General features: G+C 40.9%; 1 protein-coding gene across 3 annotated transcripts in view; it reads right to left on the bottom strand.

Moving 5' to 3' along the window:
• The window catches only part of tll1 (tolloid-like 1), a 60427-nt gene that overhangs the window by 1427 nt on the left and 46430 nt on the right, over nt 1-12570 (bottom strand). For all 3 annotated transcript variants that reach the window (XM_028592309.1, XM_028592327.1, XM_028592315.1), the window contains 4 exons: nt 10202-10327; nt 6453-6580; nt 696-909; nt 154-404 (listed from right to left, as the gene is read on the bottom strand). In XM_028592309.1, the coding sequence (XP_028448110.1) occupies nt 154-404; nt 696-909; nt 6453-6580; nt 10202-10327 (719 nt within the window). The remainder of the gene's footprint in view (nt 1-153; nt 405-695; nt 910-6452; nt 6581-10201; nt 10328-12570) is intronic.

Here is a 12570-nt window from a genome sequence, read left to right as displayed (position 1 = left end):
TATTTATACAACAATAGCATGCTCTATAGCAAAGAGGAATAGGATATTTCAGGCTTTGGTTACACTAGTAATACTTCTTAGTGAAATCAATTCATCGTTGGTTTTCACATCAAAGATGAAAAATGAGCCTTTAAAAAGAACATCAAATCTTACCCCTGAACCGCAGAAGCGACCGAGTCGATGTGAGTCGGCATCGTACCCGTTGTACAGCTCGATGTAGTCATAACCACAGTCAGCTTCCTCCTCTACCTCAAACGTAATGAAGCTCAGCTCGATGCCGTAGCCCTGTTCGGCCGTCAGCAGCCACTCGCAGTCAGTGTGACCCGGGTAATTATTGTCTCCAAACTGAGAATGAGAGTAAAGGTTCTTCTGGCGAGCTTCTGCTTTCAGACGACCTCCACACTCTGCAGAAACACATGATCAGTAAAAAGTGACATTTTAATCTGTAAAATAAGACATTTGTTAGATTTTGTTTGGTCCCAAACAGTCAATAAACTCTTGTTAGATTTAATGAAATGATTTTCATCGTGTATGTGCTGGTGTGAACCACTAGAGGTAGATATTGCTCTAAAAAACAATTCAAACTTGAGAAAGCTAAGCAGGTGAATGTGAGTGATGCTCTTTGCAGATCCAAAAAACTCACACAGTGTTGCGCATAAAGTGACACTTAAATATGCTTCCACACAGACACACACCTGTGGAATGTGTAGCTTGGAAGCCCTTCCTTTGTACTGAGGCGTCAGAAATGAAGCGGAGGTACATCTTGTTGCCGGTGGAGACCAACTGCTCCGGGATCTTGCTGCCACACAATCGACCCAAGATGGCTGCCGTGTCGCTGTCCCCGTCAAAGGCCTCCAAATGGTCATATGCACATTCCTGATGCTGCTCGATCTCAAACTCGTTGAAGGCCTGGAAAGGTAGAGACAGAGAGGGTGAGAGGACGTTGAGTGAGATGTGAGAAGGTGTTGGAAGATTAATTGTTGACCTGGCTGTCCACAGTTTTTATAGGGACTTTTATTACTTTGTTAGAAGGTAGTTTCAGTGAAAACCTTTGAAGGTGAGGTCCCTGAAAGTAAGTGAAATCTGACGTTAGTTCTGTCTGCACTGGATGATCTGTGGCCTCTTCGTTTTGTGAAGTAAAGCAGTTTAGTTTTGCGGGTGAAGCAATGAAGCAGAATTGAGAGATTGTCTAACTCAGTCGTACACAAATTACTGTAAAATACAGTGTAGATAATGTAAATATTGGTGATGTTCTTATTTTTTCACAGGAATTTACAACAAAGCCACAAAAGTATGTCCTACAGTATGTACACGTATGGATAACATGGTGCAAAATCCGAGAGCAACAACAATGAAAGTTAGTCAAAAGGCAAATCAGAGTGAAAAGGAGAAGAGAAATTAGAAAAAGACTAATGACAAGAGTGCATCCTTTGTTAGAGTCTTTAATGTGTGAGCAATTTCCTGAATTGGGATCTACTAATTTTATTTAAAAAACAAGGCACACCTGAGCTCAGAGTTATTGTAGCTGGATGGAGAAGCTAGACAACTTTACTAAGCTTTACTCAGCAACAAGTCTTTAATTAAACCTGCAATAACTGGTGGCAACTTGGTGGAAGTGGAAACTTAACACATCACCAGCAGCCTCCAACTGAGCTCGAAGACATATATGGGACGTGAGCAACCTGTCTGAAAGTTGTAAGTCTTCTGGTAGCTGTGCCAAGAGAAATCTCAATCATTCCCAATCTTACAGAGACGGAGAGGAGAGCGTAGGTATATGTAAAGAGATAACATAGGCACAGGCTAATTATTGCTAACTAAAATGCTAGTTAACATTAGTAATTAAACTTAAACAGCGAATGTCAGTCGAAACTGCCTGCGAGCTTCTCCTGTACTATATGGTAATTCCTCTACTATGCGACATTAAGTCGCGTGGTTATGACACAATCGTTAGTCTATTTTTACAAAAACGTTTGCTACGGAGCCATAACGTGAGGTACAAGGTAATGGAGCCTTTTATACATTGTCGTGTTTCTTTAGAAATAAACAATGGACAAATAGAATCTTTAAACGCTTGGCAGCATCAAAATGGCGCCATAGGAGCAACGTGTTCTGGGGAGAGGCTTACCCCCTTGGAGTCTGGCCACTCTCCATTGACAAGTGTTAACTTCCTTGAAGGCGGGTACTCTGTTGAAGTTTAAAACTATTGGATCTGCCCAGAGCCACTCTGGATCTGCCATAACCAATTAATCAACAATGTGTGGTCGTGACATATATCATGTGCATGTGCAACAAGAGGGGAGACCGACAAGGCTTATATTTAGCATTACCATCGCTAGCGTTAGCCTTAGCCAACTCCTTCACCACTAACGGAGCGAGCTAGAAAATCAAACCTTTCCCGAACCCAATGGGGAGCAGGGCCAAAACATCATGGCCACCAATAAAACTCAGCAAAGATTGTTCTTGCTCGGGCTTTAACTTCTGGATATTCGGCAGCCATTGCCACAACGGACCGAATGGCTTCGCTCGCATCTTTCTCCGGCGCCATTACGAAACTACAACTCTAGAGCACGGCCTCAACGTCATCGTTCTCAGCCACTCCCTCTGTTCCCTGATTGGACCGGCAAAAATTTGGCTGGAGAAAACCCAACACTATACCGCGAACCCAGACGGAGTACTGAAGGAAAATGAAAATTGAGCGTAAGTCCGTAGGAAGGCGGAGCCAGGCTAGAACTCATTAGCAAACAGTTGCCAATTTACACATCCAGCTGATATGGAGCAACATTATCATTCATTTGGAGTCGTGGCCACCTGATAAATTAAAGTCTAACCATTCTTTTTAAGCTCTCTTTTGGTCTCTACCAACTCCTGAGAAAATAATCTTGCTTTTTAGATTTTTAATGCTCCACTATGGTCACCAGCTAGTCACATATTAGTTTGTCTGTTAGGCATTTGGTGCTGTGAAGGTAACGTATAGTCAGTTTTTATAGCTTTTCATCTGGAAACATCTGCCTGATGAGTCCAAAAACGACACAATGTCAGCGGTGGGAGTGAACTGGAACAGTAAAGAAAACCAAAAAAGGAGCTGAAAGTGGTTACAGGTACACATAGTCATGTGATCAAATTTTAATATAAAAACAACCCAAATTTGTGTCACCAATAACTTATGTAATGGTTTACTACAATATGAGACACTATTGAGAAATACTATGAATCATTTTCAGGCTGTTCCCTTTAAAACTCTTTCAAACCAAAATAAATACATTTGCATTTCATATTCTTTAATAAAAATCTACAGAACGCCTGTTCCTTTGCCTACATATTGCTTACACGCTGACATGCATGTACGCAGTGTCACGATTCCTAATCTAATCAAGTCACCGTGAGCTGAGTCATAACACCTTGTAGGCCTCTCACCCACACAGTCACACACCTCTCTGATTGTCTCCTGAACCGTGCTCCATCACGCCACCACAAACACCGCACCACATTGATTTTTACCAGCCAGGCGGAAGGAGAGAGCAGAGCAAAAGGTGGGCTGATGTGAGGATGTCATTACTGAGAGGGCTGAATGTGTTTGATTCTGGGCTCGGGATGGCTTCCAGATGTTTCTAACTGTAGCTCGGGTGAGATGCTGGTTTGTGGATCGGTTTACTATTCCCAAGTGTGTGTGTGTGTGTGTGTGTGTGTGTGTGTGTGTGTGTGCGTGTGTGTGTGTGTGTGTCCGTGTGTATCCGTGTGCATGTGTGTGACAGAGAGTGAGGAAGCAAGAACGGAATGACCTTCATGTCTACGCTCAGATTTCTGGTATTAAATATATCCCGCTGCGATGTCATTACTATGGATATACAGAGCACACCAGCTAATCTCAACACACACGCACACACACGCACGCACACGCACGCACGCGCACACACACACACACACACACACACACACACACACACACACACACACACACACACACACACAATAACAAATTTCACAATTTGTGTGTATATGTGTGTAAATCACATGAAGTCGCACATTCACAACATGCAAACACTACTAAATGTGTTACCATAGCTGATGATGTAATGTGTTTTCAGTTACGTAAGCGGCGATAAGAGATTATCAAAACTAAATAATGACAGTTGATGACAATTTTGATAACATCTAGCGTGCTCAGCATGTGGCTGCAGAGAGGAAGTGAGGTGAAGAGTTAAATCCCTAACATTTGACTGTGTGTCTAGACCAGGAATGTGTGTGTGTGTGTGTGTGTGTGTGTGTGGAGGCACTATTATATTTGCATGAGGAACATTAGTGGACTTTAGGAGGATTATCTGAAGCACACTGTGTGAATATGGGCATGTGAGCTCCTGTACTTCTGTCTTTTGTGAGGACCAATTTCATTTTCCGGATCGAGATAAAAACGCATGTTAGATTAGCTGATTAATTGATTGACAGAATATGAATAGACAAAAAAATTGATGAATTAAATTATTTTTCAAGCTTGAATGCCAACATTACCTAGTTCCAGCCTCTAAAATGAGAGGAATTGCTGATTTCCTTTGTGTTATGTGACAATAAACTGAATACCTTTAAGTTTCGGACTGTTGGTCGAACAAAACAAGCACTTTGAAGACATCATCCCGGGCTTTAAGGAATTGTGATTACGATTCTAACCTATTTTCTAATGTTTTATAGACCAAATAGTTAATCGAGAAATCAGGAATATTAACCATTATTGAATATAATCGTTAATGCTTTTAACTACACATGTTGTATTCCTGTGGATCGTTGCTTGCATGCATCCTCAAAAATTAATGTTACATGTCAGCAAGATGCTATTAAGCACATGGACAGTGGGTGCACTATACAGTATAAGGTCAGGTTAGCAGCTGACTCTAAACAAATAACAACAATAATGGCTAAACAGTTTGAAGAGAAACTAACAGAGCTTGTTGCCATTGCTGCTTTTTCTGTCCTGATCTAAAGTTTAACAATGTTACATCCTCACGAGTCACAATGTTTACCTTGTACACATTTAGAAACTGTTGGAGAACTTTTGGGAAGGGGCGGAAATACTGGTTAGCTGATTGGATGAACCATCTGTCTATCACCTATTTTGGTGATAGACGGGCCAAATCAACCAATCAGATCCACGAAGCGTATGAAAATACAACCACAAGCCCGCCCCTGCTGCTGCAGGCAAAGCATAACTCGTTAGCTCAGCATGCAAACATGTCGGTAAAGGATATTTGCCGTTTGTGTAACGAGAATTTAGGAATATAATAATATTCCAAAAGAAGGATCCAAGAGAAAAAAAGCATTAGCGAGCGGCTACCGCTGTCTGAAAATCCTGGTTAGCTGATTGGATAAACCATCTGTCTATCACCACCTAACCCACCTCAAAACCAACGCTGATTGGCCCGGTCGTTTGGCTAACGGCTCCATATGTTCTCTGCCTCAAGATGCCAGACTGATCTGCGAGTGGAAAACTGGAGCTTGCGAGATCAGGACGGTCTCACGAGGCTACCTGATCTGCCCCCCTTAGTACATGTACTATAATTTGTATAGTACTATAATCGTCCAGGTACAAGATATGCAAGCAAGTATGCGAATAATGCAGCTTGCATCACAGCTGGTTGTCTACAGCATGTGTCTATGTTGGTAAAAAGCGTAAAAGTGTATCACAAAATTTCAGCATCAAGGTTAGACTCAGTGTGTGTGTATGTCGATGCCACTCTATCACCTCCTGCAAACGCTGTTAAGCATCTTCTGTGAATCCACCTGAGTCAGGAGAAACTCCATTTGCATCAAAGCTAACATTGTTAGGCAAACAACATCTGTCTGAGCTAACGTTCTGTCAAACTCTCTCTCTATCTCTGTCTCTCTCTCTCTCTTCTATCTCTTTAGACAAATCATGCATGTCAGACGTGGAACTTTTCAGCCTCAACTATCTTCAATCCATGATACACACGGCAGAGTATAATATGTCAGTTTATTTCTAAATAAGTATCTGCAGTAACTCGTGTGGTGACACATAAATGCTTGCATGCATAAATGCATGTGCATGTGCGCACATGCAGGCTTAACACACACACACACACACACACACACACACACACACACACACACACACACACACACACAGAAAGCCACAGGGACACAGATGGCCACTGCCCAAGGCCTCTTACTAACGCATGAGCACACGCTTGCAGTTAGCCCGAATATACAAACGTGCCCTTTCTCCCTCATTCACATTTGGGTTTCATAAGTGGAACATGGGATAGAGAGATCATAGAGAAAGAAGGGGGAGGGCAGCCTGAGGTTTTAACATAAGATGTGATGTGAGAGACCTCACAGACAGAATAATGTGAAGAGGAAGGGAAGAAGGGCAATAATGCTATAAGTATAGGGTTTTAAGAAGGCTTCGCTAGCCCCAAAATCTGCTCTTATTTCAACACACTTACTATCTTGATTCGGTGTCCCGGCGTGGCTGTGATGTCCCAGGTGCACTCCTTTCGGCTGGGATACTTGTCTGGCCAGTTTGGGCTGCTCAAGGTCCCACTGGGGCTGTGGATCTTATGCTCACACTCAGCTGAACACACATATCCACACACACAGAAACACGCAAGCACACACATAGAGAGGAAGTTAAAATCATGGCTGCACAGGAAAAGGTCAGAGGAAATGGAAAGGGAACAGGAAGGAGAGAAACAAGAGAACCAAAAGAGAGAGAAAATATTTCAAAGAAACATCCTGATGACAAGTTTAGTGTGAATTTCACATGGAAGCATGCCCGCATGCTTTAAACAAACACACTGCTACAGTTAGCCTTTTGTACTTTGCATGGATGGAGTATAGTACATAAAAAAAACTCTCTATTAGTAGTGGTACAAGTCATCCATTACCTACAATATTTAAACGTGGATGTCATTTATAGAAGCAGAAGCAAAAATCCATTATATGGATCCAATGCAGAGAAAAGGGAATTGTTGTGCTTATAGTTACATTCAGACTGTTTTAAACATTCCCACAAAACACAGTACTTATTGAAAACACTTCTATCTAAAATCTAAGCCCTTGTTGATTGGATGTTTAGGAAATGGATCCTAAAAACACAGGATGTGTAGGATCAGATCCTAGACGTCGAATTATTGAGCTCAAAACTATGTTCCTCGCACATTTCTTGTTTTGTTTTGCAGGCCACGGTTACGAGATTGTTAATGTGTCCAGCAATTTCAGTCAAATCCCTTTCAGGATTCAAGATCCAATCCGGATGAGTTCAGCAACGACAGTCAAGTGACACACATAAAGTAAAACCCCCAATAAATATATAATAAAAATAAAAAGAGAAACATAATGAGTTTAGATGCATCGATACATTGCACAAGAGGTCACTGACTGATTTGATAGGAATGAAAATGATGTGAATCACATGCTCTGGCCTTCACAGTCACAGATCTCAACCCAGTTGAAAGCTACAACTCTGATTTGCACCTGCTCGGTTTGGGCTGCATCTTAGATGTAAGTCCAAGTCAAGCAAGTCATTTAAGACAAGTCTCAAGTCTTTTAAAGTACATCTTAAGTTCTAAAGAGCAGGTCCAAGTCAAGTCAAGTTAACAGAGCTACCAGCAACCAACCTGTTTTTAAGCGTTTTGGAGCCAATATAATTCGAGTCTCAAGTTATTTGAGAAAAGTCCAAGTCAAGGAAGAAAAGGTACCTCTGGGACCTGCAGCTTTGTCCACATTGCTACTCTATAATGTTACAGGGGCAGTTACTCAGTAGTCTATTTTACTGATGTATTTATTAGTCTAACAGATTCTGTGCACATTAATAAATATTACTGTAAATGCGCCAGAGTTAGCCAAAAATCTATTTTTCATTTGTAGTCAACTGCTCTGTTATTGCTTTGTTGATACTCCCTGACTCCGCACTGCTGAGCAATAGCAACATCATTCGTATATATACTTTACAAGATAACATATCAACTGTGAGCTAATATTGTAGCATGCTAACAACTGTTTAGCAATTATTTCTGGTCGAAGTTGCTGACTGCTTTCCTCCTGGAGTTTGTATCAGTTAAAATAACAGCAACGGAAGCTATCCACAGCAGCCCTCACAGTCACACATGGCATTTGTGTGTGTGTGAGAAAAATGAATGGCTTCATGAAGGTGATGGGAGGCAGCAGGCATGCACAAGACGACAAGATGTATTCCAGAGTGACAGTTTTTATTTAGAGTCAGACAAACTGAACCCATGTACAGAATGAGATGGATGAACTTACAAGAACAATGTATAAATGTAAAAGGAGAGTCTTCTAACAGGCAAAGTGTTAAATACAGACGTCATATTCCACAGACACCATTGTTACAAAAGACTCTCACACCTTTAAAAAAATCTAGCTACTGACAGGATACAGATTTGAGCAATAAATGGTGTCATAATTGTGTTGTCTGACATAGCAAACTATCATTTCACATGATCACGTTAACAGGAAATGTAATAGTTTATTTATTTATTTATTTATTTATTTTTTTACCAGAAATCAATTAAATAACCAAACAGTCTCATGGTTGACAGATGTCTTCCTTTCACGAAAGCGATTAAACAAGATCCCTGAGACCATAAAAAAATACAGTTTTTTTGTCTTTCTGGCACTCTTTTCTTTTCCACTGTCTTACAGTGTCAAACACTTCTGCAGGTGACTAATATCACTAAAAAGTTATGTCTGTTTTAAATGTCCATCTCCTTGTCTTGAAACTTTCACACGCACATACTGTATGTATGTATGTAAGTATGTATGTACATAACCACACACACACGGACACAAGCTGTGTGATGGGAAGAGGGATTTACATGACTCTGCAAAGTTACTGGGTCAAGCTGATATAATGCACACTTAAACACACACATACACACACTTAAACACACACAGGAAGACAGCGCTACATGCGATGCTTTCAAGCTCCCAGATGTTTGAAACATGAGTGTTTTTACGAGCAGCACAGGGAGCCTTTAGTGAGGTGAGTATATGGGTGAGTGTTGATGTGGTGTGTGTAAGCGTTCAAAAGTTCAACTTCAAAGAGTTGAGTATAACATGTCAATTCAACAGTTTTGTGTGTGTGTGTGTTTGTGTGTGTGTGTGTGTGTGTGTGTGTGTGTGTGTGTGTGTGTGTGTGTGTGTGTGTGTGTGTGCACATGCACAGGGGAATGTGCTATAAGCTTTTAATAAATAATAAATTATGTTTTCTGTCAAACTGAGGCCTTTTCCCCTATCTGTGTTTGCTTTTCACACACAAACACAATCAGACATCACAGTGAACACAGCCTTAGTGACTTGCAGACAGAGCTGTTTTCAAGTTCAAATTAAGTCTCAAGTTAGTCCAAAGCACTGGACCGGGACCAATACACACAAAACAAATGCTGTATTTATTTTATAACATATGATTTATAATTTAACAACTTTGTAGGCTATTTCTACGTTATTTACCTTGAACTTGGTTCGGTCAATTTGTGCTGCATCTTTGCATCTTTCAAGTTTATCAAAGTAGAGCTCAAGTCTTTTAGGGCGAGCCAAAGTCAAGCATGACATTTGAAACAAGTCCAACTCAAGTCTCAAGTCCTTCAGAGTAGGTTTCAAGTCCTAAAGGGCAAGTCCAAGTCAAGCCTCAGTGAGCAGAGCTACAGTACCAGCAACCAGCGCTGTTTTTAAGTATTTTGGGGCCTTGAGTCATTTGAGTCAAGTCCAAGTCTTTCAAAGTAAATGTCAAGTTCCTTGTTCCAAGTCAAGTCTAGGTTCAGTGAAGTAGGTTTTTAGTTCTGAAGTCCTTTAAGGCAAGTCAAAGTCAAGTCTCAAGTTTTTTCAGAGCAAGTCACAAGTCATCATAAGCATTTTGTTTTTGTTCCAGTATTATACCAGGTGAGAGCTTGAGACTTGATACGACATCTTAAGCCTAAAGTCTACAGCTCTGCTTTCAGGCTCCTAGTATGGAGATTAATGTACTGTATGTGAAGATAACACTATCATCAAATGGAAAGAGCCACTCTGTTGTCATGTGGACTCTGATGTAGATAAACAAAGTAAGGGTTGTATGATGGACGATGACTGTTCTTGTGAATGAGCACATGCTTGTGTGAATGTGGCAGCACCTGCATGTGCACTCCGCCGCTTTTATGCCAGTGAGTGTGCTGATGTGAATGTACGTGAAACCCACCTTCCTTACAGTCATGTTTGTTCTCATGCAGTACAAAGCCATGGCGACACTGACAAACGTAAGAGCCCACTGTGTTGATGCACTCGTGCTGGCAGCCGCCGTTGTCCTTGCTGCACTCATCTTTGTCTGTGAGAGATACACATGCAACACATCACTCATGTGGAAACGGCAAAAAAAAAAGAGGGAAGGGGTGGAGGGACGCAAAAGGTCGAGCAGGGGAGAGGAGTGGAAAGATGAGACCTTAAGGAAGGGGAGGAGAGCCTTTGCAAAAGAAAAAAAAGATGATAAGAAAGGGAGTGAGTGACAGACTGCAGGGGAAAGGCAGAGGTGGAGAAACAAACCAGACGGAAATCAAATCAACTTAGGAAGGTAAGGTCAACAAAAAAACTACAGTACAAATTAAAAGGAGGTGACAAATAATGAGGAACATGAACATAACTATCCAGCAATCACGCTAGGCAAACATTATCACCCATAACAACTGTAAGACTGCAATATACTGTTCATTATTCACCTTTCAAGTTAAAGTTTTTATTACAGAACTGAGAGTTAAAGCCAAGAATGATGGTCAATGGACAGTATGTCAAAACCCCTCCCCAAAACTGCTTTACTTGGCACAGCCGGCATGTCAAGCTTTGGATTTCTTCATCTTTTTTTGTATTTCTTGAACCAAAAACATAACACCAAAAGTGTAGTCTGACCTAACGTAAGCTGCAAACGTTAACACGCCCACCGAACTAGTAGTAATCGAGCACTACTTCCATTTCATTAGCTAACTACATTATTTTGTTGGGTTACGTTAAAAAAGGCCCTGTTCAGGACTGACACATCCACTGTTTAATATGTACTGTATGTCAGAGTGTTAGCGGCTCCTGCACTTTATTGGATTTGGGGAAGTTTACACTCCATTACATAAGATAGCGTTACTTTTGCCAAACTCATTGGTTAATCCACTTTCCCAAAGCCTTTTTTCTTGTACAAGTGTATATAAAGCATAAATAAATCTCAGTGTTGCTTGCAATATAAGAACAATGCTGCAGCTCTACTGTATTTTCATGTCTTTTACGTTGTCGGTGTGGATGCTGACTTTTTGTCCGGGACACATAGCTTTTGCCTCATTCTTTTAGCATTATGTCATGCATGTAGTCATCAAATACATATTTAAGATCCTTACAGGGTTCTTGTAACTATTTAGCTGTGATTTTAACCAGCAAAATTGACGGTCGCTAGCTAGAAATGAAAAGCCTGCTTTTGTTTACCTCTGTGGTAAATCTGGGACCCATTGTTACAGAACTACAAAGAATTTTGAGTGGTCAATCTACTACTGTTATCATTGCAAACTGCATATGTGCTGTACTAGAATGGAAGGCTTGACCAGCAACTAATGGCCTTAGCGAAGGGTGCAAGAGTCATCGCAGATTTAAATATTGTCTGGAGCCCAATTGTTTTGAAATATTAATTAAAGAAAGGAAAGGAAGGTGTAACAGAAGAAAGCATCCACAGAAGTTGAAGTTCAAGCAACAACAGACAACTACAAAGGGTTAAGTTAGTTACTGTGTGTGGTTGTGTTGGCCTGTAAAACTGTCTATGTGCTGCCCCTGGGGTTTGTGATTATGGTTGCTCTGTGGTCAAACTCCACCTTTGCTCTGAGACGTCTCTGACCAGAGCAGCTGTTTTCAGATCAGCTGCGCTCTCCTCGGGCCAAACCACCACTGCTAAATCAATCTGATGTGTTCACTCAGCCAACTGAAGAGAAACTGTACAAATGTGACGAGAGCTTCTGTCATCACGTATTATAATGAGCATGGTGTCCTAAATGTGGAAAGATACTGGAGACCTACTTCTCTGTCATTTTTATGTTCACCACCGCAACACATGGTAGGATATGTGGGGCATTAAGTTGTCATGGTGACGCCTTAATGTAGACCAGAAATTCCCCCGTGAATAAATTGATTCAATTTTAAAAACCTTTCCTTCATACAGTTGCATACAAACAAGGAAAATGGATCTTCTTGACACATAGTTGAGTTACATGAAATCAACTATAACAGTTATCATGATCTTCTTGCTAATTAATACCTTACTTGGCACAAATAATTACCTCATTAACATAACTGGATATACTACTGAGATACCATAATATCAATACAGCAAGGCAAGTGAACTGATTTAGGATTTAGTTTTTTACGCTTTGGTTTTAACGATATACAATGTGTGAATTAGTGAGCTTTAAGTGGGCTTCGATGTCTGTTTGGATGAAGCCGGGTTAGATGTTTTACGCTGTTTCCAGTCTTTGTGCTAAGTTAAGCTAACCAGCTGCTTGCTAGTTTCATATTTACCATAAAGATGTGAGAGGGGTTTCGATCTTC

The sequence above is a fragment of the Perca flavescens genome, chromosome 2, assembly GCF_004354835.1.
Source record: "Perca flavescens isolate YP-PL-M2 chromosome 2, PFLA_1.0, whole genome shotgun sequence".
In the NCBI taxonomy this organism is placed as follows: domain Eukaryota; kingdom Metazoa; phylum Chordata; class Actinopteri; order Perciformes; family Percidae; genus Perca; species Perca flavescens.
This window is presented reverse-complemented; position numbering and strand designations above follow the sequence as displayed.